A 27,184-nucleotide genomic window follows, 5' to 3' on the forward strand; every position below is an offset into this window, starting at 1 on the left:
GCGGGGCGGGGCCGGGCGCCTGCGCCATAAAGGCCGCCGCGCGCCCCGCGCCCCCGCTCGCCGCGCGCCGCCGCCGCTCCTTCTTCCTCTTCCACGCACGTCCGAGTCAGGGCTCCCAACTGGCCATGGCTGCGCTCACCCAGGACCCGCAGTTCCAGAAGCTGCAGCAGTGGCACCGCGAGCACGGTTCCGAGCTCAACCTGCGCCTCCTTTTCGACTCGGACAAGGAGCGCTTCAGCCGCTTCAGGTGCGCGCGCGGGGCCGAGGCCGGCGTGGTGGGGCTGGGGGCCGCGGCTCGCGGACCCGGGATCTGGGCGCGCCGCGTCGGAGCGCGCGGGAGCAGTAGCTGGACGCGGAGGTGCGGGCCGAAGCGCGGGGGCCTCGAGGTGTGCGGGCCTCGGGGTGTGCACGGCCGGGGCTGGGCGGCCGGGGCGGCGAGCCCGAGGGTCGTCGTCTACCGGGCTGGGTCCAGACCGCACTTCGTCCTTGACGTCTCCTTGACGCGGGTTCCGGGGGGGAGGAGGGTTCGCCGGAGTTTTGGGGTCCGGGTCTGCTTAGTCAGGAGGAGGAACGAGCTCCTCCTCGGCTTCCCCTCCACCTGCAAACTCTGTCCCCCACCCCCACCGGCCCTTTGAGACGGGACTTATTCCCCCGCGATTATGAGGAGGCGGCGGGAAAGGGCTGCTGCCTCCTTCCGCTCCTGGCCGTGAACGGGCTGTGGACCGTGTGCAGGCTGCTGGCCCTGGTGGTAGGGTGGCGGTATTGGGGCGTGTTTGCCGCAGAAGAGGTTGAGGTGCGGGGACTTAAGAACGAGGGAGATGGGAAGGAGTTGGAGGCAATTTGGGGGGGAGGGGGGCAGAAATGGGGCTCAGCGGTTCTCTGGTCACTGCTGCTCGTGCGTGGGGGCTCTTGGCTCCGCACTGGAAGTCTCCAGTGGCCAGCCCTGTCATCCGGGTAAGTGCCTGATGAAATGTCTCTAAGTGGAAGCTCTGGGAGGGGGAGCTCACTCTCTGGGTGAGAAGGGAGAGCTGCAATCTCTGCTGTCTCCCCATCCAGGGGGCCCAATTTTAGTAGAGAAATGGCTCTTCACCCAGGGTCCAAATGTTGGTGGTCCAATGAGGATGACTTCTTTCACTGTGCTGCTGCTGTAGGACAGCCTGGTGAACGGGGAGGTGACAGCTGAAGCCCATGTGGGATGTGGCCCAGAGGAAGCCGTTCTCGAAGCAGCTTCTGCTGCTCTGGTGGGGGGTGGGGGAGCTGGGGAGACCTGCAGAAGCCTCACCCCTGTCTTTTCTCCACAGCTTGACTCTCAACACCAATCATGGGCAGGTTCTGGTGGATTACTCCAAGAACCTGGTGACAGAGGATGTGATGGAGATGCTGGTGAAGCTGGTAACATTCTACTTTGGGAGGCTTGATCTGTGACCCATGGTGGATTGGGCGAGCTGGGTTCCTGGGAGCCTGGGTCCTTGAGCATTTGTAGTTCCTTTAGACCTCAGTAACTGCCTTTGTGTTTATACAGGGCTCTGGGCATCTGCCCCTGGCCCAAGTTTTGTGCAGAGTCCAAGGGGGCCCTGGTGCCTGATATCTGATCAGACCCTCTCAGAATGTGGGGAGGGGAGCCAGGCTGCAGCCATTGGATGTAGCACTGAGCCTTGGGCCTGGGGACCGTGGTGACTCTGGTGGGTGGGGCCAAGTCTCAGTGTCTTCTTTTTCCAGGCCAAGTCCAGGGGTGTGGAGGCTGCCCGGGAACGCATGTTCAAAGGCGAAAAGATCAACTTCACTGAGGTGAGCAGGCCAGATGGACCCTGGGTCTTGCCAGGGCCTCTTCCTTCATTTGAGATTCACCTGACTGTTAGCAGCATCACCCTGTGGCTTCCTCCTTTCTCTTAGGCAAGGCTTTTGCTTAATGAGAGGCCTGCAGGCCTATTTCCTCAGGCTGGTTGCACAGCCTTAGGGTGGGGCTGCCTGGACGCTGGCAGTCTGGGTCTGGTGAGGTTCTTGAAATGGATCCAGGTGTCTGCCCAGGGAGGAGCACATCTCAGACCTGGAGGATGAGGGCAGCTCAAGGTTGGCTCGGACACTTCCCTAGAGAACTTGGTTCTGCTGATGGATTCTTCCTGTGAGTTTTATTAGTGAAAAGAGAATAGGAGGTCAGAATAACCCAACCTTCTCGGCACAAGGAGCCAATAAGAAGCAGTAAGTTCATGCCTTGGAGGTTCTGTTTCCTGACTTGCTATGGAATCCGTGGAAGCATGCTAAGGTCTCACAGTAACCCAGAGAGGCAGGCCATGTTAGGGTCCTTCTCTTGCATAGAGGAATCCTAGGCTCAAAGGTGAAGTCACTTATCTAAGGTGTTGTAGCTAAAAGTGGTAGAGCTGGAATTCAAACTCAACCTGGCTTGCACTATTAGGCAAGACTGAGCGAGGCTGCCTTTCTGGAAGGGAGCTGGGCTGGCATAAAGCTTTCACATTCATGAGCCTCTCGCTGGGTTGGTGTCCCAGGACCATCCCGTTCTCACTCACCTGAAGTCTTTAGATCTGCTTTCCTCAAGGACTCTTGTCCTGGCTTCAGCTTGACGGGGATGTTTCAGTCACATGACCAGGCCTGCTGCCCAGCACCTGTCACAGACTTGGGGTCCAATTTGGTTTCTGGCAGTTGGAAGTGATGGGGCTGCATGGTAAGGGCAGCTTGAGTTTCCTGCCTTGCTCTACAGGCCAGCGGCCATGGTTACTTTTTTTTTTAGTTACCTTTTTTTTTATTGTCCTTTTTTTTGTTTTTTTGTTTTTGAGATAAATAGATCACATAAAATGTTACGTTAAAAAAGTAAGAGGTTCCCATAAAGGTCACTTTTTGAAAGGTGCCTGCATGGTGGGCCTGGAGGGGAGCTCATTGGGAAGATGAGTTTACTTTAAGCTGAGTGAACCCTGGGTTCTCTGAAGGCTTTTTTTTCCTTCTTCTTCTTGTTTCTGACCTATGTCATTACCACTCACTGTGTGTGTGTTGTTTTCATTCTGTCCTCCTCTCTCTGACTGTTCATGCCATGAGCACCTTTGGGCCTTTGGGACTTGCCCTCAGCATATTCCCTTGGCAGCACCTGCCCTGCCTTGCTCAGGGTCCTGGAGTAGCCTCTAATGCCGGAAGCGTGTGATAGGTTCTCAGTAGGCGACCGTGGCACTGAGACCTCAGGGTCTGCATGTCCAGTGGACAGAGGCCAGAGGTGACTCAGGGCCATACTGCTGTGCTCAGTTGGGGGCATGGCTGTCCTGGGAGTGGGAATCATCACACTCTGACTCTTGTCCCCAGAACCGGGCAGTGCTGCACATTGCCTTGCGGAACCGGTCAAACACGCCTATTCTGGTGAACGGCAAGGACGTGATGCCGGAGGTCAACAGGGTCCTGGAAAAGATGAAGTCTTTCTGCCAGGTAAGCGGCTACTGGGCTGAATATTCCTCAATTGTGTGTATACTCACAAATCGGAGGGTTGGGGTGGGGGCTCCTCTGTTCTTGGAAGCAGAACTGCAGGCCTCATAGCAGCCTGAGATGGGGACATCTATGATTGCTGACCCTGGGCCATGCTGCCCCCATCCCACAATGTTGGGCATGACTCTGGAGTCTCTGCTGAGGTCTGACTTTACCCTGCCCCTGCTCTAGGGAGCCCCCAATGACAGCAGCAGGACAGCCTTTTAATGGAATTATGAACATCTGTGGGCTCATGGCAACAAGCTGGCCGGTGGCAGAGGCCTGAAATGGAAAAGAGGCCCCTGGGTGGTGGGGTCGTGGGAGACTGTTTTTTTCTTCTCTGGCCTCTTTGTTTTGTGGCTTTATTGCCAAGTCTACAAGATACAATGAATGTTGTACAAGTTCCTTGACCCCAGCCAACTCTCCAGAGGCAGCCTTTGTAAAGTTTCCTGTAAAATCTTTCAGAAACTGCATATGCATGTTCTGCACATACGTATCTGTTCTCTGAAATGCACACACACATGCACAGGGTTTCTTTTTTTGTTTTTTTAAAGGTTTATTTTATTTGTTTATTTTCCCCCCACCTCATTGTTTGTGCTCGCTGTCTTCTCTCTGTGTCAGTTTCTTATGTGCCCATCTTCTTTTTAGGAGGCAGTGGGAACTGAAACCGGGAACCTAGGACCTCCCATGTGGGAGGGAGGCACCCAGTAGCTTGAGCCACCTCTACTCCCTGCTTATTGTGTCTCTTCGTTGTGTCATCTTGTTGCATCAGCTTGCTGTGCCAGCCTGTCGAATCAGCTTGCCATCTTGCTTTTCTTCTTTAGGAGGCACTGGGAACCTAACCTGGGACCTTCTGTTTGGTAGGCGGGCATTCAACTGCTTAAGCCACATCCACTTCCCCAGGGTTTCATTTTATACCTATCTTGAGCACTCGTCTGTTTAGAAGCAGTATCTCTGTGTCAGCATCAGTGCATATAACTCTGCCTCTTCCTTTTTTCGCATGTGCATGTGTGTGTGTGTAAGGGGTTACTCCAAACCAGACAGATTTCCCCACATCAGCTGCTGCTAAACTCACTATTGATCCCCGAGGTGATTCTGCAATGGCAGGCCAGACATTGCTCAAGCCTGAAATACAAGAATGGTCTCTGGTGGTGTGTTGCATCTTGTGTGTATGGACATGTTCTGAGTGTGATCATCCGGGCTCTGGTAGACTGTGACCATTCACTACTCATCCTTGACAGTAGTGGCCCTCAGTGTGGCTGGTTATAGTCTGGCTGCCTTGGCCAAGAGCCGTCTTCAGCCCTGGGTGGGAGGTGGCAATCTTGGCATGGACCCTACACGCCCGGCAGCCATGTGAGTGGGACTTGATGTGATGAGGAGAGTGTGGAATCCCAATAGCTATCCCTTGTGGCAGTCAGTCTGTGTCATGGGCTTTGGGTGTGGGTGGGGCATTTCCAGCCTTGGAAGCCTGGTGCTCTGGTTAGCCTTTGTGGGCTCAGGCAGGCAGGTGGAGGGTATGGCACTGGCCATTTGGGGTTCTGCTCACAGGAAAGCCCTCCCTTACAGCTGGAGTGCCTGACTCAGACCTTTGGGGTATTTATAGTTCAACAAAAACTGCTGATGCAAAAGAATTGAAAATGAGTTCAGACAGATGCATTGTATACCAGTGTTTATATTAGCACCGTTCACAATAGCCAAAAAGTGGAAATCACCTAAGTGTACATTGACAGATGAGTAAATAAAATGTTTTATAGATATGCAATGGGAATACTATTCAACCATGAAAAGGAATGAAATTCTGTTACGTGATAAAATATGGATAAACCTTGAACACATTAAAGTGAAATAAGCTGGACACAAAAGGACAAATATTGGGTGATTCCTCTTATATGAAATATCTAGAATAAGAAAATTCATGGAAACAGGAAGTAGGTGGGGGTGGGGAGTTATTGCTTAATGGGTACAGAGTTTGGGGTGAATGAAAAAGTTTTGATAATGGTCATGTTAGCACAATTGTAAATGTAATTAATTGCATTTGTATACTTAAAAATGGTTATTATTTATGTTACCACATTGGAATCGAAAAAATAAAGAATAAAAAGCAGCTGAATGGTGGCAGTCCCACTATGAGCAATATTCCCCATGGCTGTGCTCTCTAAAATTTGCCAAGATAGGATGTTCACTGCGACCTTGACTGTAGAGGCACAAACCCAAAACAACCAAGATCATTTATCAGGGGACGGATCTGTAAGTCAGAGTATGCTCATGGTGCAGTCCTGTGCAGTGGTAGCGGTGAAGGAGCTGCAGTGGACCAACCTGCTGTACTGCTCAAGGTATACTGTGAAGTTGAAAAGGAAGTTACACAAACTGCCAGTGTCATAAAGCCTCATCTGGTCAAATAAAAGGTGTGTGTCATATTAAGAATATACACGTTTTTTTCCCTTCTGGGATATTTTATAACAAACCTTTGGCAATGAGACTGAGGCTTGGGAAGCAGAGAGGCGTATTTTATCTTTTGGTATTGATGGAAATTTTGCCAGGGCAGTTGATAACTAAGGAAAAATAAAAGTTGATAGGTTTTTGTGGTTTGGGGAAAGCCATGTGTATTAGTCAGCCAAAGGGGGGTGCTGATGCGAAGTATCAGAAATCTGTTGGCTTTTAAAAGGGTATTTATTTGGGGTAGAAGCTTACAGTTACCAGTCCATAGAGCATAAGTTACTTCCCTCAACAAAGTCTGTTGCCACATGTTGTAGCAAGATAGCTGCTGACTTTCTGTAAGGGTTCAGGCTTCCTCTTCCTCTTAAGTCTCCTTGGTCCCAGCTTCTTCCAGTATAAGTTGTAGGCTGAGATAAGTCTTGTCTCTCTCCTGGGGCTTATTTCTCTCTGGACTTAGCTGCTCAGCTCCCTCCACAAGGTCAGCTGTAGACAAATAGGCTCTTCATCTTCCTGGGGCCTCTCCTGTGTCAATGGAGCCATCTCTATTCCTCTGTGTTCTTCTTCTGTGTATTTACCTCCTGGGGCTCCAGCATCAGAAAAAGAACTCTTGACTGTCTCCTCTGCCATGTTATTTTCTCTGTGAGTCCCTGCACACCAAGGGGGCGGAGAGACTCAACGTCCTACTGACATGGCCCAAACTTTGCCATGGAGCCTTTTAGCATCAATTGTTGTCTGGAGAGCTGGGAATTTTCAAACCCAACAGTTACTGGGTCCTTTTGTTTAAAAGTTCTTCCTTTACCTATTTTCTCTTGCATTTTATTCTAAGTACCAAGAAACAAGGCACATCTTTCCATACAACCTGAAATTCTCCTTAGCTAAATCATACAGATCATAACAGATAAGTCTTTTACTTTCCAGACTAATGCAGGTGGCAGTGTTGTTAAACTTTCTACCACTACATAAGAGGACCTGCATTTCTCCATTTTCCTTTAAATGATGTTTTCTTTAAACATTTGCTTTAAATCAACACCAGCAGCCACTTTGAGGACCATCAGGATTCTGCTAACAATCCCTTCCAGTGTTTTTTAGACTTTTACTAACTCCCTAAAGTCCTGGCTTTCGGCCATCTATTTTATTTTATCATGGCAGTCCCTTACTTCTGGTACTAAGATCTGTATTAGTTATCTATTGTATAACAAATTACACCAAATCTGGCTTAAAATAGCAGTAAGCTTTATTATCTTACCCAGTTACTTTGGGCCAGAAATTTGGGAGTGGTTTATCTGGGTGGTCTGTCTTCAGGTTGTAGTGACGATGTTGACCAGTAGTGTTATCTGAAAGTTTGCTTGGTTCTAAAGAATCCCCTTCTAATTTGGTTCACACGTGCAGATGGTAAGTCAGTGCTGGTTGTTGGAAGGAAACCTCAGCCCCTTGCCAAATGGGCCTCTTCCTGGAGCTTTCCAAGTATCCTCATAACATGGCAGCTGGTTTCCCCTAAAGTGAGTGGTCCAAGAGAGCTAGGCGGGAACTACAAGATCTTTCATGATCTGGCCTTGGGAGTCCACTCCATCATTTCCCCATATCCTAATGGTTGTGCAGGTCAGCCCTGTTCAGTGTGGAGAAGGTGTACAGGGGTGTGATCACCAGGAGGTGCGGATCCATTTGGAGTTGGCTGCAAGTCTTATATTCCTGTCCTTGGCACAGACGAGTCACAGTGGCGTCACATCTCTCAGTCTCCAACATAAATCAAGTTGGGCTGAGACTCCACCCTTGTTTTGCAAATTCTAACAATGGTACTGTGCAGTTGGGGATGTCTGCCCGCTTGAGATCTCCCACCCTGGTCCCTGCCAGGGCCTGGAAGTTGGGACTGAACCAGCAAGAACACACAAGTCATGACCTTGTTGAGCAGCAGCTCGCCCGCAGGGGTTGGGCTGATGGTGTCTCTGCTCTATCCCAGCGGGTCCGAAGCGGTGACTGGAAGGGGTACACGGGCAAGACCATTACAGACGTAGTCAACATTGGCATCGGCGGCTCTGACCTGGTGAGGAGGGGCTACCTTGGGATGGGCTGAGGGGCTGGTCCTGGGCTGTCTCCTGCCCTGCCTCTTGTGGACCCTGAGATCTTGTTCTGTGATGCTGTGTCTCCCCACAGGGTCCCCTCATGGTGACTGAAGCCCTCAAGCCGTACTCTTCAGGAGGTCCCCGGGTCTGGTTTGTCTCCAACATTGATGGCACCCACATTGCCAAAACCCTGGCCTCCCTGAACCCCGAGTCCACTCTATTCATCATTGCCTCCAAGGTACGGGGCCCGACACAGCCTGCCTCCCCATCCGTGTGAGGGGGTGGGGTGGGGAGTGGATGTTTTGCCCCTGCCCTGGGCATTGGACCCTCCAGACTGGTTCTGAGTGAGTTGTGCTTTGTGGATCTGGTCAACACAGCTGCCTTGTCTGGCAGCAAATACTGCTGAGTTCATCCTTTCCCTATTTCTCGCTGATGAAAGCCCAGATTAGTCGATTTGAACCTTTGCTTTAATGCCACACCCACTCACTTGGAAGTTTTGTGCTCAACCTGAAGTTGTCTTCATGTTTTGACTGGCCCTGCTGGTTGCCCCTTCCCGATTTCCTATCAGAGCCATGCCCTGATAATACTGGAATTTCGTGGTTTTTTTGTCATTTTTCCCTATTTTCTAAATAAAATATTAAAAATTACATCTGAATATACTGAGATACAGCTTAGCCTGGGCTGAAGGGAGCACCAGGTGTGGCTGCAATCCCTTTCTGGAGGTGCCCTCCTGACCTTTGACTTGTGGAGAAGGCATGGGGGTTGGAGGTATATGGCTCTTACTAGGGTTCCCTTTCCTGTGGTTGTAACATCCTGAATCAGGATGATGCTGCTGCTTCCAGGCCCCTGCCCCCAGCACAACTACTCTTTGTGACTTTCTGGACACTTGGGTTGGAGGTGCGACAACCCTGATATAGAGTACCCGCTGTTGACCCACGTGCATGCTCCCTGTGAAATGGCCCCGGGGCTTCAGCTGCCAAGCCCTGGCTCCAGGCTGTGCACACCTGTGTGGGGCTAACTGCTATGCCCTCTTGCCTGCAGACCTTCACCACCCAGGAGACCATCACGAATGCAGAGACAGCCAAGGAGTGGCTCCTCATGTCGGCCAAGGACGTGAGTGTGTAGATGGGCGTCTGGCGCAGGAGATTGGCAGGCAGTGGGCAGCATGTGGGCTTGGTAGAGTGGGGTGGGCAAGGATGGCCCTGAGGCTGGAAGCAGAAGGCAGCCTTTCTGGTGCCTGCCTTTCCTTCACCTGTCCCCAGACACACCAAATGTGACAGAACCTGCTCTGGCTGGCTAAGGACTATTTTTCAGGAACCAAACTTGAAGGCCCCTTGACCCTGCAGGATCCTCTCCACACCCTTCAGGAGCAGGACTTCTGGCCTGGCACAGGGTAGTGGCGTGGCCAGGCTGACTTCTGGTCCTCGGCCTCCTGGACCTTGACTTAGGCTTGTCTCTCAGCCTAAAAACCTAGGACAGGGGAACAGTCAGCCCCGTGAGGGGCCTTGCTTTCTCCAGTGAAGGGAGGAATCACTTCCTTGGCTGGCTTCTCTGGGCTGGGTCTGGCGTAACTCGGCTCTGTCTCTTTTAGCCTTCTGCAGTTGCGAAGCACTTTGTTGCCCTGTCTACCAACACGGTAAGTGCCCATGTAACTACCTCCGTGGATCATGGCCTTTTCGGAATACATGAGCCAAGATACGGTTTGCGGCTTTGGGGGATCTTGACTTGACTGACAGGACAGAGGGTTGGTTGCCTAAGAGGGGCAGAAACTGCAAACTGTCTTTCCTTTTTCTATGTCCACCCATAAAACTTCTGCAGCCCTGATGAGGGGCTTGTCGCCAGTGGGATCATGTTAATCCCATCTCATACCAGATGATGTCCAGAGCTCTCCACATTCCTGACCTCTCTGGGCCTCTGCCACTGACCCTTCCCCAGATCAGATAAGCTGGGTATGGGAGGGGGTGCATCCTATTTTTTTCTTTTAAAAAAATTAGAGAAGTTGTAAGTTATAGAAAAACTGTAAAAAGTACAGCATTCCCATATACCCACCTGTGGCTAACACATGGCATTAGTGTGGTACCTTTGTTATAATTGATGAAAACATATTAAAATTGTGCTATTGGCTATAGTTTATAATTTACATTAGAATGTATTTTTCCTCATGTACCATCTTTCTGTTAACATCTTGCATTAATGTGGTACATTTGTTATAATTCATGAAAGAATGTTGCTGTTGTACTATTAACTGTAGCCTGTTGTTTACAACAGGGTTTGCTCTGTTGCCATATTTTGCATATGGACATTAAGCCAAACAAGGGGATGTGGTGTCTTGCCCTGGAGAATGATTGCACAAGTTAATGATGTCAGGATTAGAACTGGGGTCACCTGTCTGTGAGCTCTCACGGTCTGCTCTGGCTGCGAGGCTGTGCAAGGCAAGGTGGGTCAGCAGGCAAACCACGGATGCTCCGGGAACAGCAGCACCAGTAAACCTCGCTGAGCACTTGCGATGCGTTGGGAGCTGTGCCAAGCTGTATCGGAGCTGGGAACCACGCCCAGGTCTTCCTCTCCACCCTGACCCCTGCCTCCAGTGCTGACCTGCCATGGGTACACTGGAGGACATTTTGAGACTGGCTCATCATAACCTCACTGTCTGCCTTCTGTAGGTAGATCTCAGACTGGTCAATAGGGTTTCTCCTTCTATGGGGAAGAGGGGATGGGCTGCTGGGGCACCTGAAGACCAGTGCCAGGTGTTCCTAGAGGCAGTAACCATCCAAGATATGGGAATGGCTGGGCAAGTGTCCTGCGAGATGCCCATGGCCCTTTCTCAGGTTCCAGCCCAGGTTCAGGATCCCACATGTCCTGGGAGGTTATTGTCTGGTATCCCTGATGAGCCCAGGAAGTGGCTCTTGTAGACCAAATTGTGTGGGGCAGGTCCTTATTCCGGTTGTCCAGCCCCCTCAGCCAGAGGGCTTCACAGGCTCAGGGTGGCTAGCATGCTGCAGGTGAGTAGATCTGTGTCCGACCTTGGGGACAGGCAGATCCTCATCCCCACCCTTGACTCAGAGGCTGCTCCAGCTCATAGAGCTGGTATGGCATGGATCCTTGTATCCTGGGGCTGCTGTTCTTGTCCACCTGTGGCCATCGAGCTAACAGATTCATTTCTCCTTTTCCTTTGTTCTTTTTAGGTCAAAGTGAAGGAGTTTGGAATTGATCCTCAAAATATGTTCGAGTTCTGGGATGTAAGTAAAAGGCACTTCCTATGGTGGGTGAATTATGTGTCCTTTGCCAACTCACTACCCTTGAGGCACAGATGAGGACCCGTGAGGTCAGCTCAGTTTTTATGGGGTACCTGCTGCAGACTGGCTTTGGGAGAGGCAGAAAGGCCCCTATAGAGATTGTGGGGCAAGAGCAGCCCAGCCAGGATGAGGGCTCAACTTCCACCCAAGGGCGGAGCAGACCTTGCAGAGCCAGGTTAACATTCCCTGGGGCGGGGTACCTGCCAGCAGCCCCCACTGTGGGGTAACTGGAGCCACCCCTAACCCCTCAGGGTAACTGGAGCCACCCCTAACCCCTCACTGAGCTGAGGATGTGAGTTATTCTTAGTGATGACCTTTCTCTGAGTTGCAGCCCCAGTCTGTAAAGGTCAAGGAGCAGGGCGAGGCAGGAGGTGTGCCTGGGTGGACCTGGGAAGTTGAGAGGAGGAGTGGGGCCCTGTCTGGGACTGGGTGGGGCTTTGCCCAGGCAGTTTGCAGAGCCAACTTTGCCTCACGTGGCAGAGCTGCTGGCCCCTCTGTAGTGACAGGCAATCACATGAACTCAGCTAGTGCTGAGCAATTAACAGGAGCTTTCCTTGCAGGCTTGCCTGAGTACCTGTTGGCATGAACTTTTGGGCTCTGGCTGTGGATTGCAGGAAGACTTGGGGTGCAGGGTGTGGTGTGGGTGCTGTGAGTGTGGCAAGCGTGGCTGGGTGTGTGGGTGCAGTGCTCTAACCATGCCCAGCAGGTGCACCACAGAGAGCATTGTGGGATTTTTCCCTTTTGGAGCTGTTCCTGGCCTTTGGGCTGGAGGCTCTCATTTTTATTTTTTTGTGGCAGCATCCACAGATGTGAATTCCTTATGTTGAAAGCTTTCAATTCCTTTTATTCTTGTGATCTGGTAAAAAGTTAAATCTCATTCTCCAGGGTATCCGTTGTGTGTAATCAGTTAACTTCTTTCTAGAACAGGACTAGTTATGTACCATCTTTAGAAGAATTGAGAAGAGTCACTCAAATCTCTTTCCTCGTCCTGTGCCACAGATGAGGAATCCAGTGTAGAGAGACTGTGCAGCTTCTAACTAATGATGCACGCCTGATAAAGGAAGAAGGGGCTTTGAGCAGGTGATGCTGAGGAATGCGGGGTGCTCCTGCCAGCCAAGGAGCCCAGCCAAGCAGGGTTGTGTCCCAGGTCTGGGTTGTCATCGTCTGTGGCTGCCCAGCATGGAGGCATGAGTTGAGGTGTGTCTTAGGGTGAGGGGCAGATCTCCCAGGTAAGGACGAGGAATGACAGTTGGGCTCAGGGCTGTGGCTTCCTAGCGAGCCTGCAAGATCAGGGAGGAGGGCAGTGCGGCGGCCTCCTGGGCAATTTCATTCATGCCTCAGCAGCTGGAGGAGGGACTTTTCTGAGCCTCGAGGCTGTTTATATATTGCTGAATCCAGAAGATGAAGTCTGAGAAGCCAAGGTCAGGTACAGGTGACATTTCTGGAGCTGGGGTCTCTGGCGAGATAGAGGATTTAGGTCAGGCATAGGTCTACAGTGCTGGCTCTAAAGGGAGATCGGAGGAGTCCAACTTGGCAGAGATATGTATAAGTGGTGAGGCTGGGTGTGCTGGCATCAGTCAGGGGCAACCTTGTGTGTCAGGATCAGGTAGCAGTGAGGTAGTGAATTTTGGGGTCTGTTGGGGTCAGCCAGAGTGAGTCAGCACGCATTGGAGAGCTGATTCTGCCTACTGAAGTCCAAGGAGGAGCCAGGATACATCCAGGGGAGGTCCAAGGAGGAGCCAGAACTAAGTATATTTGAGGTTCAAGGAGGAGCCAAGACAAATTCAGGTGAGTTAAGAGGAGGGGTGGGACAGGTAAAGGTCTGAATTCTAGAGGAGACACAGGTTTTTAGAGACAGTTCTGTTAAGTAAAGGTTGAGAAATGAAAATCATTTACAGGTATTTAAACCTGTTTCTGTGTGATGAGGGATTTAGATCTGTGGCTTGGGACAGGTATATGCACTGGATTTTCTCTGACCAGTTCTGAAAAGCCAGAACTATGTAGTGGGTGGCCGGTTGCTCAAATCAGATGATTAGGGCTCAGGATTAGGCAGGGACAGTCCTTCAGTCAAGGTCAGCCCCTGGTTCTTGGCATCCTGACCAAGTGTGATGTGCAGAGCTCAAGAGTGTCCCAGAGGCCTGGAGACCCTGCCAGTCCACGGCGTGGTCTGTGGCATTAGGGGCTGACTGGGATGAGGTCTGAGGAGCCTAGATGAGGAAAAGGTAGGATTGTACTTGGTTATAAAAGGTGAGAACTGGGGAGCTGGGGCAGGCAGAGCACAGATGAGTGAACTGACTGAGGAGCTATTTCTGTGATGTGCGGTCTGAGAGGCTCATGGTAGGTAAAGGTTTGGAGACCCATGTCCCCATGGTGAAGTATCACAGGCCCAGGTCACTCAAACACTGGCACCATTTGGCTTTTCCCGGCTTCCCTTAGGTGAGGTAAGTAGCTAGAAATCTGTCACTTCTGAAGGACAGCGTCTGTTCAAAGTAGGTATGTATAATGAAATTTGTCAAGTAAGGTCTATAATGCTACATTTCTCTGAAGTCTCGAGAGCTGGTGTCAATATTGTATGTAACTGGATTTCTTAGGTGAGATCGGAGGAGCCAGGGTTGGGCAGATGTATGTAGTACTGGATTAGTCATGTAAGGACATTGGAGCCAAAGATTGATGGAGATAGGTAGAGCTGGGTCTGACAAGTGAGGACTAAAACATCCACGATTGGGCCCAGGTCAGAACTATGTGTTTGGGAGATGTCTGAGTCTGAATGGCTGTGGTGATGCACGAGTCAGGTGAAGGAACGGAGAACTGTATCTATCCAGGTTTATGAATCCTTGGTCTGGCACAAGTAGGTTGAGGTGGCCTGCCAGGTTCAGTTTGAAGAGCCAGGTCTATCAGGTGAGATTTTAAGGAATTGAGGAGAGACATTGGTTTGTACTTTTGGATCTCACAGATAGCTCTGAGCTACTGAGGTCAGGCCCTGGTTTGTTTTCTGAGTCTGTAGAGCTGGGATCAAGCACAGGTAGATAGAACTGAGCATCAGGTAACATCTGTGAAACCAAGAGCAAGTAGAGATAGGTTGAACTGAAAAGCCATGATCCTTCAATTGAGGCCAGGCACAGGTAAATGAGCAGATCTGTCAGATGAGGCCTGAGGAGCAGAGTTGGGCTCATCTGGAAAGAGCTGGATTTCTCAGACGATTTTTAAGGATGTGAGGTAAAGACAGGTGAACAGAGCTGGGTCTTCCAGGTTGAGGTCTGAGGACCTGGGATGGGCATATGGGAGAAGATTTGGATCTCTCAGGTGAGGTCAAGAGAGATAGGTAGAACTCCATTTTTCAGGTGAGGTCTGAGCAGTTGTGGTCAGGCACAATTATGTGGAACCGAGTCTCTGAGGTAAGATGTGTGACATCTGTATATATCACAGGTTGGTATCCTTTAATCCGTTAAGTGGGAAGAACATGAATTAGGCATAGAGTAGGGTTTGCCAGGTAAGGTCCATGGATCCAGGATCTGGGCAGGTTCATAAAACTGGTTCTGTCTAATGAGATCTAAAAGGGCAAAGACAAGCCCAGGTAAGAAGGACCAATGTCTTGGATGAGCAACTAAAGTAAGGTACAGGTATGTAGAGTTGGCCCTCATGGTGTGGTGTGAAGAGCCATGGTCAAGCACAGGTAGGTAGAGTTAGCTTTCCAGGTGTGGTCTGAGGAGCCAGTGTCTGGCATGGGTAAACAGAGTTGTCCAGTCAAGAGTTGTCTAAGGAGCCAAGGGTGAAGCACAGGTAGGTAAAGTTGGACTTTCAGATGTGGTCTGAGGAGCTGTAGTCAGGCACAGGCAGGTAGATTTGATTTTTCCAGGAGTGGTCTAAAGAGCCAGAGTCTGGCACAGGTAGACAGAGCTGTCCAGTCAGGAGTGGTCTAAGAAGCCAAGGGTCAAGCACGGGTAGGTAGAGTTGGCCTTACCAGATGTCATCTGAGGAGCTACAATCAGGCACAAGTAGGTAGAGTTGGCCAGTTAAGTATAGTCTGAGGAGTCAGAAACAAACATAGGTAGGCAGAGCTGGCCAGCCTGCCTGGTGCAGTCTAGGAGCCAAGAATCAAGCAGAAGTAGGTAGAATTGTCCATCTGGGTATGGTTTGAGGAGCCAGGGTCAGACAAAGGTAGGTAGAATTGGCCAGCCTGGTGCAGTCTGAGGAGCCAGGATCCCGCACAGGTAGGCAGAGCTGGCCGCCAGGAGCATCTGAGGCACTAGAGTCAAGCTCAGATAGATAGAATTGACTTCCAGGTGTGGTCTGAGGAGCCAGGGTCAGGCACAGGTAGGTAGGATTAACTTTCCAGGTGTGGTCTGAGGAGCCATAGGCAAGCACAGGTAGGTAGAGTTGGCCAGCCAGGTGTGGTCCGAGGAGTGAAGGGTCAAGCACAGGTAGGTAGAGTTGGCCTTCCAGGAGTGGTCTGAGGAGCCAGGATCAAGCACAGGTAGGGAGAACTAGCCTGCTAAGTATGGTCTGAGGAGCCAGGGTACCACAGATGGGAAGAGCTGACCAGCCAGGTATGGTTTGAGGAACCAGGAACAAGCACAGGTAGGCAAAGCTGGCCAACCAGGTGCAGTCTGAGGAGCCAGGGTCAGGCACAGGTAGACAGTGCTGGCCGGTTAGGTAGTCTGAGAAGCCAGGGTCAGACATAGGTAAGTAGAGTTGGTCTTGTGTGGTCTGAGGAGCAGGATCAAAATGGTGGGTGGGAGTGGGAGGTGGGGGATATTTGGGAACCTCATATTTTTTCATGTAACATTTTTTGTGATGTATATATCTTTAAAAAAATACAATTAAAAAATTTAAAAAAAAAAAACACAAAAAACAGGTAGGTAGAGCTGGCCTGTCGGGTGTAGTCTGAGGAGCCAGGGTCAAGCACAGGTAGGTAGAGTTGGCCAGGTGTGGTCAAAGGAGCCAGGGTCAGGCAGAAGTAGGTAGAGCTGACCCCTAGCTGCCTTCTCCTGGGGAGACCTGAGCCATAAGGTGGTTGGCCCTTTTAGGAGTTGGATTCAGGCAAAGATATGTGCTCCTTGGTCTATGTGGCAAGGCCTGAAGAACCAGGGATAAGCCTACGTGGGTAGAGCGGCCTCTCAGGTCAGGACTGTGACCCTGGGCTACAGGTAGGCAGAACGCTGTGAGTCTGTCATAGAGGCCTGTGGGCCCAAGTCTGACAAGGGTAAGTAGACATGGCTTTCTCAAGCAAGAGCTTTGGAGCTAGAAGTACATACAACTGGCATCTTGCAGGTGAAGGCCTTGGAGCACATAGTTCTGGCTGAGGCATATAGACCTGGGTCTTGGAGGTAAGGCCTGGGGAGCATGGGTTACTCTCAGGTACATTGAAATGTATCTCAGGTGAGGTCTCTGGAGCACAGGTATGCAGAGATGTTCCTGTCTGATGAGGTCCAAGGATCCTCAGTGAGTTTGTTGGTGCCAAGGTTAAGTAGAGGTAGGTGTTGGTATATCTGTCTGTGAAACATGAAAAGCCAAGTCAGATAAAAGATATAGCCTGGAGCTATGGTCAGTCCTACGTGAACAGGCCTGCATCTTTCAGGAAGGTGTGAGGAATCTGAGCTCTGCATAGGGAGGTAGACTTGGGTCTGTCAGTTGAGGTGTGAAGAGTTGGGTTAGGCACAGACAGGTATGTGAAGCCTGGTCCATCCCCTGAGATGTCTGGAGAGGGTCTCTGACAGGCATTGGAATCAGACACAGGTAGGCAAAGCCGGTTTCCCCTGTTAAGAACTTTGCCTTGTGTCCAGTACTGGTATGTTTATCTGGCTGTTAGCAAGGTCTGTGTATCCAGGGACCATGGGGCAGATGTGTATGACCTTGGTCTTAGGTGGGTTCTTGGCAGCCAGGCTCAGGCACAAGTTGGTATATGTGGGTTTTGGTTAGGTGATGCGGGTGGAACAGGGTCTAGCCCAGGAATGAGTAATTGATGTGGTTGGCGAGGCTGGAGGAGGTGGGTCAGACCCACGTGGGATCTTCAGTGGTACGAGCGAGTACATCAGGTGGGTAGTGTGGGCCCTCACCAAGGGAAAGCCAGAGTCATTACATGTCTGTGTACCTGGGTCTGCCTGGTGGGGTGTGGGGAGCCTTTCAGGATCCGGTAGGACAGCCACCTGGTTTCTCAGCACCCTAGTCAGATGTGTTCAAAGCTCAGGGTGTTGCCGAGGCTTGGGGATCCATACATAACCTGTCCAAGGGTCAGCCTGTGGCATTTGGGGCTGGTTGGCTTGGGGTCTGAGTTGCCCAAGTGAAGAGAAAGGTAGGACTATACCTGCTTAGAGAAGATGAGGTCTGGGGTGCTGGGGCACATGAGGAACAGACAGCTGAACCGACAGAGGAGTCTGTAAGTTCCAAGAGGCCTGTTGTGGGTAATGGTGAGATCTAGAGGCCCAGGTCTGCGGGTTGAGGTTTCTGAGTCCCAAGTTAAACACTGACATTGCTGGGCTCTCAGAAAAGCGAGGTCTGTGGGCCTGGCCTCAGGCCAAGGTGAGCAGCTTGGAGTCTGTCGGTCTGAGGGGTGGTGTTCTGCTCAGGTCAGATTAGAACTGAGTCTGTCGGTGCATCTGAGAGCCCATGTTGGGTGTGGTTTGGTCTGTGGAACTGTGCTTGTAAGGTAGGCTCCCCCAAACCCAGGCCCCTTCCAGGTGAAGGGTCTCACCGTCTGTTTCATTGCCCAAGCCAGAAGCCCCTAGGCCACACTTGATTCTCTTGTTCTTCTCATCCATCCCATTTGGTGGAACCTTTCTAAAGCCAGCCCCCTTCTGTATCTCCTCCCCACTTCTCCTTCCAGGTGGCATCAGTCTCTGGAAGACCACCAGGGCCTCCTAAGCTGTTTTCCTTCTTCCACTCTTACCTAAACCACAGACTCTTCTTGGTCCTCCAGCCTTGGCTCTTAACTTCTACCCCCTGGTCCTTATTCCTCTTCTAGACCGTGTGATGCTTCCCAGTGCTTATGCATCCTCCCTCTCAGTAGGCTTCCTGGAGAGAATTAAGGAATCGTGCCCTGAGGCAGCCATTGTGTATAATGAATCTTTTCTTCTAATCCTGAAAGGTAATAGCCTTGGACTGTCCTTGGACAAATTGAAACCTTAACTCACTCAGATCATTTTCCATTAATTCTCCACTATTGAGAATGGCCGCTCTTGCCACTGTACCTTTGCATATGCTGTTCTGGTCACAGGAGTGCTACTCTTCTCTGTTTCCCTGTACTCAGTTTTGGTATAGTACTCTCTTCCACGCACTTGTATCTCAGTGTCACATTTTTTGGCATGGTTTCTTAAATCTTTCTCCACCGCTGGGTTGTTTCCTTTGCCTATGCAGGGCATGTGGTACTCCATAAATATTTGTTAGGAAATTGAGAGTAGAGTTCTAAAGATTCTGATGAGATCTTTGTATAAAGTTGAGTCTACAAGTATAGCAGGAGGAGGCACAGAACGAGTGGTGGGCCTAGGTGTGTCTCTGGGCTGAGGTTGAGGAGATGGGTCAAACTCAGGTATGAGGCAGGTGTGCCAGTGTCTCAGGTGGCCAGGCCCTGGTACAAGGCTTCGGATCTGTCAGTGCAGCCTGAGGAGGTGGGATTGGGCCCAGGTAGGAAGCTCTGGGTCTATCACTATCCAAGGCAGGGTGGGTTGGGCCCAGTTTGAGACTTTGGATCAGTGTCAGTGTCTAAGGAGGTAAGCTGGATGCAGGTAAGAAATATTGGGACTGTCATAATCCAAGGAAGTAGGCCCAGGTATACATATGAGGCTTGAATCTGTCATTGTTTGAGGAGGCTGGGCCAGACACAGGTATGAGTCTGAGTCTGTTAGAGTCTGAGGTGGTGGTCCTGGCACATGTATGAAGCTCTGGGTTTGTCACTGTCTGAGGAGGCGGGACCATGGCCAGAAAAGAAGGGTGAGTCTGTTGGTCTGAGGAGATGGAGCTGGGCCAGGGAGGACATGGTGAGTCTCTCAGTGTCTGAGGAGGCCAGGCCAGGCACAGGAGGTGCTGGGTGTGTTTGTGCAGACCGAAGAGGTGTGGCTCAGCACAGGTATGTCTCTATCAGTGTCTGAAGCTGGGCACAGGTAAGGAGACTGTATCTGTCAGTATCTGAGAAGAGGGAGCAGGGCACAAGTAGGAGATTCCATGTCTGCCACTGTCTGAGGAGGGAGCAGGGCACAAGTAGGAGACCCCGTGTCTGTCAGTGTCTGAGGAGGCTGTTGACCAGGCCCAGGTAGGAGACGTGTAGCCTGTCAGTATCCACGGAGGTGGTCCTTAGCACAGGTAGGAAGCTCTGAGTCTATCAGTGTCTGAGGAGAAAAGGCCAGGGCCAGGTGAGAGGTGCTGGAACTGTTGGTCTCAGGAGGCTGGACCAGGCACAGGTAGATGGCATTTGGTCTGTCAGTGTCCGAGGAGGCAGAGCCAGACTCAGGTATGAGGCTCTGGGTCTGTCACCGTCCATGGGCGTGGGCCAGGTAGGAGACCTGGATCTGTGCAGCCTGAGGAGACGGGGCCAGCCATAGCAAGGTCTCCATTGAGCCTGTGGCTCTGAGAGTTCTGCATGGAGTCCACTCTGTGGTGCAGCCCAAGGACTTGCCTGCGCCTGGCTTGCTGTCTTGCTTCTCAGAGGTGGGTCAGGCTCAGGTCCTCGGAGTTGTCCCTGTGGGTGAGCAGAGCTCCCAGGGGTCAAGTTCCGTGGCAGGAGGGGGGCGGGCGGGGTGTGCCGACCCCTCCTCAGCACATTCCCTTGTCTCTCCTAGTGGGTCGGAGGACGGTACTCGCTGTGGTCAGCCATTGGACTCTCCATTGCCCTGCACGTGGGTGAGTGTGTTTCTATTTCTTACAACCCCTGCCTGAGGTGCACAGTGTTGCAGTTTAAGGTCAGGAGTGGGAGTGTTTTGTGTCCCCAAACACCTTTCCCATCAGGCCAGCTGGCCCTTCTGCCCTTAGCTAAAACATTTCTTGAAGGTCAGAAGGGAAGGCCCAGGTTTTCTTTTGACTTGCAGGCTGGCCTTTCTGTCTGCTCCTTAGGCCTGCAGTCCTCTTCGTTTCTCTTCTAGGTGTAGTTAGATCTGCCCTTAGGCTCAGGGCCCATTCTGGTTAGAAAGGCTTTCTTCTGCAGGCCTCGGCCTTTCCCTGTTTCCAGAAGAAGCTGTGCCTGCTGCCAGGAGGGTGCAGCGCCCAGCCCTTTCTGTTGATGCTGCTTTTGTGTCGCAGGTTTTGACAACTTCGAGCAGCTGCTCTCGGGGGCTCACTGGATGGTGAGTGCTGAGGCTTGTGTTTCCTGCCAGAGACGTGTGTGTTGGTCCCGCTGCCTCCCTCACTGCCTCCTGGGCAGCTGCTCAGCTCCCCCCAACCCTGCTCTTGTCTCAGGACCAGCACTTCTGCACAGCGCCCCTGGCGAAGAATGTCCCTGTCTTGCTGGCTCTGCTGGGCATCTGGTACATCAACTGCTTTGGGTGTGAGACGCAGGCCATGCTGCCCTATGACCAGTACCTACATCGTTTTGCTGCCTATTTCCAGCAGGTACCAGCTGTCAAGCCAGGCCTTACTGTCAGCAGGGCCTGGGGAGGGGGTCCCACCATCCCAGGCTCCTGCTTCTCCAGGGACCCTTTTCCCAAGTCCTTGGACATGGCCAGTGCCTATCTTTGCTCTCCATCTCATGGTGAGCCCTATTGGTGGTCTGTTGTGTCTCTTTGAGCCGAATTTGACCACTTGTGAGGGGCATGACTGACTGGCTGTCTCTGTGCTCTGGCCAGGTGGATCCTGGCTTGGCTCAGGACATGTGTCTTCTTTCTTGAACTTGATTCTGCATGCCTGCCATAGGGTGGGATGGGACCCCTATGGCCTGCCTGGCCCTGGAACCTCCAGGAAAACATTTTACACACCTGTGGCACCTCTTTGGGCCACTCAGAGCCCTCTGCCCCATCCCTGGTCAGGCTTTTGTTGGCACAAACCCATTCCCTGCCCTGTAGGCTCTGGGTTCCTATAGTAGGCACAGCAGAGTTCTCCAACAGCTAAAGGAGAGATCAAGTCTTTCCTAGTCTTAGCTGCCTTGGTGAGGGTTGTCATGACCAGGTCCAGGTGGCTTTGCAAGGCCCAGTGTGTCCAGTTGAGATGACAGCCCACAACGGTGATGCATTCTGGGCCCCTGTCTGCCCTTCCCTCACAAAGTCAGTTAAAAGAGCAAATGAAAAAAAGAAAAGTAAAAAAAAAAGAAGTCAGGTAAAGATTTCGTGACCTTTAAGAGGTCCTTCCTGGCCTCCAAACCACCATTTACCCAGTGTAGAGTAGTTTAAGCCAGAAAGCTTGTGATTCTGTGCACACACACGTGCATGTCCATCTCATGGGGCTAAGGCAGGGTGGGTGTGCCTGGTGCATCTGGGCTTGGGAGCAGCACATGGAGGGGCAGACTTGGAGGTAAATGGTTGGATTCCCCTCCCATTCCAGGGTGACATGGAGTCCAATGGGAAGTACATCACCAAGTCTGGCACCCGTGTGGACCACCCGACAGGCCCCATTGTATGGGGGGAGCCAGGGACCAACGGCCAGCATGCCTTCTACCAGCTCATCCACCAAGGTAGGGCCCATACGGTTTGGGCAGTGTGGTGCAGGGGAGGGAGGCCGTCAGCAGAGACGTCTCGCTTAGGTCACTACTCTCCTGTAGACTGTGTGGATAGCTCCCATGAGCCAGGGTGAGTGCCTAGGTGACCAGAATGTTCTTCACAGGCACCAGGATAATCCCCTGTGACTTCCTTATCCCGGTCCAGACCCAGCACCCAATACGGAAGGGCTTGCATCACAAGGTAAGAGTCTTTATCCTCATACTTTCTCAGGTTCACATCATGCCCAAATCTCTTAAGACCTGATGCATTGATTGGCAGCTGAGTTAGTTTTCTACTGATGACCTAACAATCTAACAACAAACTGAGTGGCTTAAAACCATATCTGTTGGGAGCAGATGTGGCTCAAGCTCTCGAGCACCTACTTTCCACACTGGAGGTCCTGGGTTTGGTTCCCGTTGCCTCCTAAAAACAAAACAAACAAGCAAAACACATGAGAAACCAACTTGGGAGCCAGTGTGGCTCAGTGGTTGAGTGCTTCCCACATACGAGGTTCTGTGTTTAATCCCCAGCCCTTTACCTCAAAAAACAAAAAACACATACCAGTTTATTATCTCATAGGTTCCAGAGGTTAGAAGATGAGCAGGTCTGAGGGGATCTCTGCTTAGCATCTCATAGGACTGTGTTCCTTTGTAAAGGCTCTGGGGGAGGATCTGTTTCCTTGCTTCTTCAGGTTGTTGATAGGGTTCATTGCCATGGAGTTTCAGGCCCAGATCCAGTTTGGTTTCCTTGCTGGCTGTTGGCTGGAGGTTGTGCTTAGCTTCTATAGGTCATCCACATTCCCTTGTTCATAGCCTCCTTCATCTCAGAACCAACAAGAGCAGACCAAGTCCTTCTCAAGCTTAGATTCTCTCCTGCCTCCTCTGCTGTTGCATCTCTCTGATTTACGCTTTCACCGTCATCTTCCACTTTCAAGGGTCCATGTGGTTAGATTGGTCCATCTTGAATAATCCAGGATAATCTCCCTGTTTTTAAGGTCAGTAATCTCATAACCCACTTGTAAAGTCCTTTTGCTACGTAATAGGCATAGCAGAGGTGAAAGTCATGGGGTCCAAATCTTACCTGTTACAGTCTGCCTTCTGTTCCCCATGATTCATGTTCATCCCACAAGTAAAACGTATTCACCCAATCCCAAGATCCCTGAAAGTCTTGACCCATTACAGCATTAGCTCAGAGACCCAAATCTCATTAACTGACAAGTCCAAAATCTTATCTAGATTATCTAAATCAGGTATGGGTGACGTTCTGTGCTACTGAAGAAATAGGTTATCTGCTCATCAAATTCAATACAATGGTGGCATAAGCTTAGAATAACAAGTTATAGACATTCTGGTTCAAAAGGGAGAAAATTGAAAGAAAAAAGGTGCATTGGCCCCAAGGAATTTCAAAATCTAGTGGGCAAAACGCCATTAGATTTCAAAGCCTGGCAGTAATCCCTGCAGTTTACAGCTCTGCCCTGTAGGCTCCCACTTCCATCCTCTGGGTCAGTCTCCCCTTTTCCTGAAGAGTAGCACATGTTTGCAGCTGAGTACTTTTGTCAGCCTGTTTTTTGGTTATAGAATTTTGGGGATCTGACAGCCTGCTTTCATTTTATACTCTGTCCCTTTCGGTTCCATCTGGCATTACTACTGCTGCTATAAAATTCCCAAGAACTTTGTGAGTCTCCTGTGCATGTCCCAGGAATTCACTCCATTAGACAAGAGACTTGTCCAAAGACCTTTCCTAGATTATCCTGCCTCATTATGGATTTTGCTTAGCTGACTGAGGCTGCTCCCCTGGTTAGTTTGAGGTCATACCTTAACCCCTTCAGGAGCCTTTCTGTGCCTGAATACTGGGACCCTTGATCTTTCTGAGGTATTGGCTAAAGGTTACACAGCCACACCTTCAGTTTTTCTCTAGAACCCACTTTCCTGACAGTGTATTTCATTTCTTTTTTCGGTTGGTTTCTTTAGGAGGTACGGGGAATTGAACCCATCACCTCCTACATGGGAAGCAGGCACTCAACCATTGAGCTTCACCTACTCCCCTGAATCTCTTGATTTTAGCATCTTTTACTGTCTAGATAGGCTGAAAATTTCTCAAGTTATCAAGTCTTGGTTTCTTTTTTTTTTTTTTGAGCTATATTTCACATAAAATTAACCATTTTAATTTTTTTTTTTGAGGTATATTTCACATAAAATTAACCATTTTAATTTTTTTTTTTTTTGAGGTACTGGAGCTGGGGATTAAACCCTGGACCTCGTATGTGGGAAGCCAGCACTCAACCACTGGCCCACATCGTCTCCCCCTGGTTTCTTTTTGTTTGAATATGTTCTCCCCTCAATTTATTTCTCTCCTCTTAAAGCAGGAAGAATCCAGGCCACACCTTCAACATTTTGTCTGAAAATCACCTCAGCTAATGTCAGTTTCATCATTTACAAGTTCTGCTTTTTATGTAACTGCAGAACATAATTCCACTAAGTTTTTGCCATTGTGTAACGAGGATCCCCTTTCTTTCAGTGTCCATAACATGTTGCCCCTCTGAGCCCTCCCTGGCAGTGTCCTCCCAAGTTCAGTCTTGCTGAGGCTATCTAGGCTTTATATGTCGTGCTCTTCAGCGTTTTTCCATCCTCCACCTACTGTCCAATTCCCAAGGCACTTCTATGTTTTTAGGTATTTTTTTGTTTGTTTTTTTGTTTTTAGGTATTTGTTTATAGCAGAACCCACCCACAGGCCTTGACTTGTAGCTGCCTTCATCTCAGAACCAGCAATGGCAGATGAGTCCCTCTCAAGCTTTGATTCTCTCCTCCCTGTTTTCCACTGCATCTCTCGACAATTCTGCCTTTGATTCTCTCCTCCCTTTTTTCCACTGTATCTCTCGACAATTCTACCTTTCTCCTCCCCTGTTAGGGGTCCACGTGATTATGTGGGGCCCACCTGAATAATCCAGGATAATCTCCCTCTTTTAAGGCTCATGACCTTAGTGTCAATTGTAAAGTTCCTTTTGCCAAGTAACACATGCAGGTGTAACAGCAAGGGACAAAGTTCATGGGGCAAGGTCCTGCCTACTACAGCAGCAAGTGGGAAAACTGTCCAATTCACAATCTAACAAAGTCCTTGAAAATCATTTATTGGGCCTCATTTTTGGGGTACAGAGTAGCATAGAGTTATATGTTCTGGAGTTACAAGACCTGGGTTTGAATTCCTATTCTCTGCTACTCTGTGACCAAGCATGATTGATTTGAGGAAATCCACATAGAAAAGAAAGATGATAACCCTCCCCCTTAGGATCTTAAAAGATGAATGTTGGTAAAGTTCTTAGTGAGACCCTTGGCAAGTAGTGTGTATTAAAGGGTTGTTCTCACTGTTAACGGCTTTCTGGTATCATCAGGTGTGCCCTTGTGTCCCAGTCACCCCCAGGAAGGCACACAGGGAGGGCAGGTGACCTGGCCCAGGCTGGCATCAGCTCTAATGGACAGTGCCAGACAGTCTTGTCTCCTCCGCCTGAGGCTCAGACAGTGCTTTTGAGTGTAACTGGATGTCTCTCTTGTCAGATCCTCCTGGCCAACTTCTTGGCCCAGACTGAGGCCCTCATGAAGGGCAAAACAACTGATGAGGCCCGGAAGGAGCTCCAGGATGCAGGAAAGAGTGTGGAGGACATTGAGAGGCTGTTGCCGCACAAGGTCAGCACTCTTGAAGTGGGCTTTGGGGGAGGCATGCTACAGTTAGGGAGGTGAGGTTATCAAAGGGTCAGGGCAGGGGCTCATGGCATACCTGGCTTGTCCTACACTGTAGGAAGGTCTGTCTCAAGACCTGCATATGCCAGTCTCTGGGGCAGGGTATGTTCCTCATTCTGGGTTTTTGGGAGTCAGAACTAACTGGGAGACATTCTTTGGTGTTTTCTGAAGGTCTTTGAAGGAAATCGCCCAACCAACTCCATTGTGTTTACCAAGCTCACGCCATTCATTCTTGGAACCTTGATTGGTGAGTGAGGAGGGAAAGGTACCAGGCCAGGGTAGGTTGGACTGGGCTGGCAGAACCCTCACGTGTACTGTCTTCCCCCTCTGCAGCCATGTATGAGCACAAGATCTTTGTTCAGGGCGTCATCTGGGACATCAACAGCTTTGACCAGTGGGGGTGAGTTGCCGACCCGAGGGACACATGGGGAATGCTTTGGGTTGGCCCCTGGATTTCACTAGCAATGCTGGAACCTTGTTATACCATTCTTTTTCCCTTTCTGGCAGAGTGGAGCTGGGGAAGCAGCTGGCTAAGAAAATTGAGCCTGAGCTTGATGGCAGTAGCCCAGTGACTACTCATGATTCTTCCACCAATGGGTTGATCAACTTCATCAAGCAGCAGCATGTGTGAGGCCTGAAGTCAATAAACTCGTGCTCAGTGGCCGCCCCTGTTGTGACTGCTCCTTCTCGTCCCTCCTCACCAGTCTGCACTGCATGGTCCTACCCCCTCCTGCCCAGAGTGCCCTCGGGTTGCAGGCTTGGACCATAAGCCCCTTGAGGGGAGCTAGGCTGGAATCACATTTCCCTTTCCATGTCCCCCTCCCTCTGTTTTGCAATTGGCTGAAGGGTTTCACTGCAGCCGCTTTTCCCACCCTTGTTCATATTGTTCATCTCACAGGTGAACAATAAATAAAGATGCCACAGAGGAGGTGGTGGGCTCAGCTTCTTGTTTCCGGAGAATGGTGCTTTGTGGTAGGAATGCTTGTCTTGGGTCAAGGCTTTGACTGTAAGTGGTGAGTGGGTCTAGAATGGAAGATGCTGAGGCGGTCCTTTGAGAAGAGAGTGGGTATAAATAAAAACTGGGAGGGCAACTTGGCCTCTGTATTCAAATACTTTCTCCCCTTCCTTTCACTCCTCACCTCTGTGACTTAGGAGGAATCAAATGTTTGTTCACTCGTAAAATGGATAAATTTTAAAACCACAGTGAGATATCTGTTTTGGGTCCTGGCTAGATTGAGGGTAACTGGCATCTCTTGGTTCCTTTTACAAGGTAGACATTGGACAAAATAAAAACTACCTTTTTATTTTTTACTCACTAGTTTTATTTCTGGCCAATTAAGCAGGAAAGGAATTCCATTTAAAGAGTATAGGTGGGTATCTCGCACAATCAATGGGTCGGTTAGAGGCTGAGCCTCCAGAATCTATGCCGCAGACCATGATGTAGAACAGTCTCTCTGGAGAAACTGCTGCCCCTGACATGAGGCAGTAGATGCCACGGCCGGCCCCACCTCCTTTGACCCTGCCATCAGGGCTTTCTTTGCCCCATCCTCGTTAGGTCACCACTTCTAGCTGTAACCTGG

At 50.5% G+C, this 27,184-nt stretch overlaps 1 protein-coding gene across 1 annotated transcript; it reads left to right on the top strand.

Annotated features, from left to right (window-relative positions):
• On the top strand, nucleotides 1-26,915 carry GPI (glucose-6-phosphate isomerase). Its single transcript, XM_058280149.2, has 18 exons — nucleotides 1-247; nucleotides 1,302-1,392; nucleotides 1,720-1,788; nucleotides 3,307-3,426; nucleotides 7,856-7,939; nucleotides 8,050-8,196; nucleotides 9,000-9,071; nucleotides 9,550-9,594; nucleotides 11,144-11,197; nucleotides 20,026-20,086; nucleotides 20,483-20,526; nucleotides 20,639-20,791; nucleotides 21,716-21,845; nucleotides 21,995-22,071; nucleotides 25,422-25,550; nucleotides 25,776-25,851; nucleotides 25,938-26,004; nucleotides 26,112-26,915. Exons 1-18 carry the CDS (start codon nucleotides 126-128, stop codon nucleotides 26,233-26,235), a joined length of 1,665 nt encoding a protein of 554 aa, XP_058136132.1. The 5' UTR covers nucleotides 1-125; the 3' UTR covers nucleotides 26,236-26,915.
• The last annotated feature ends 269 nt before the right edge of the window (nucleotides 26,916-27,184 follow it).

The sequence above is a fragment of the Dasypus novemcinctus genome, chromosome 18 (genome assembly GCF_030445035.2).
Source record: "Dasypus novemcinctus isolate mDasNov1 chromosome 18, mDasNov1.1.hap2, whole genome shotgun sequence".
Lineage (NCBI taxonomy): Eukaryota > Metazoa > Chordata > Mammalia > Cingulata > Dasypodidae > Dasypus > Dasypus novemcinctus.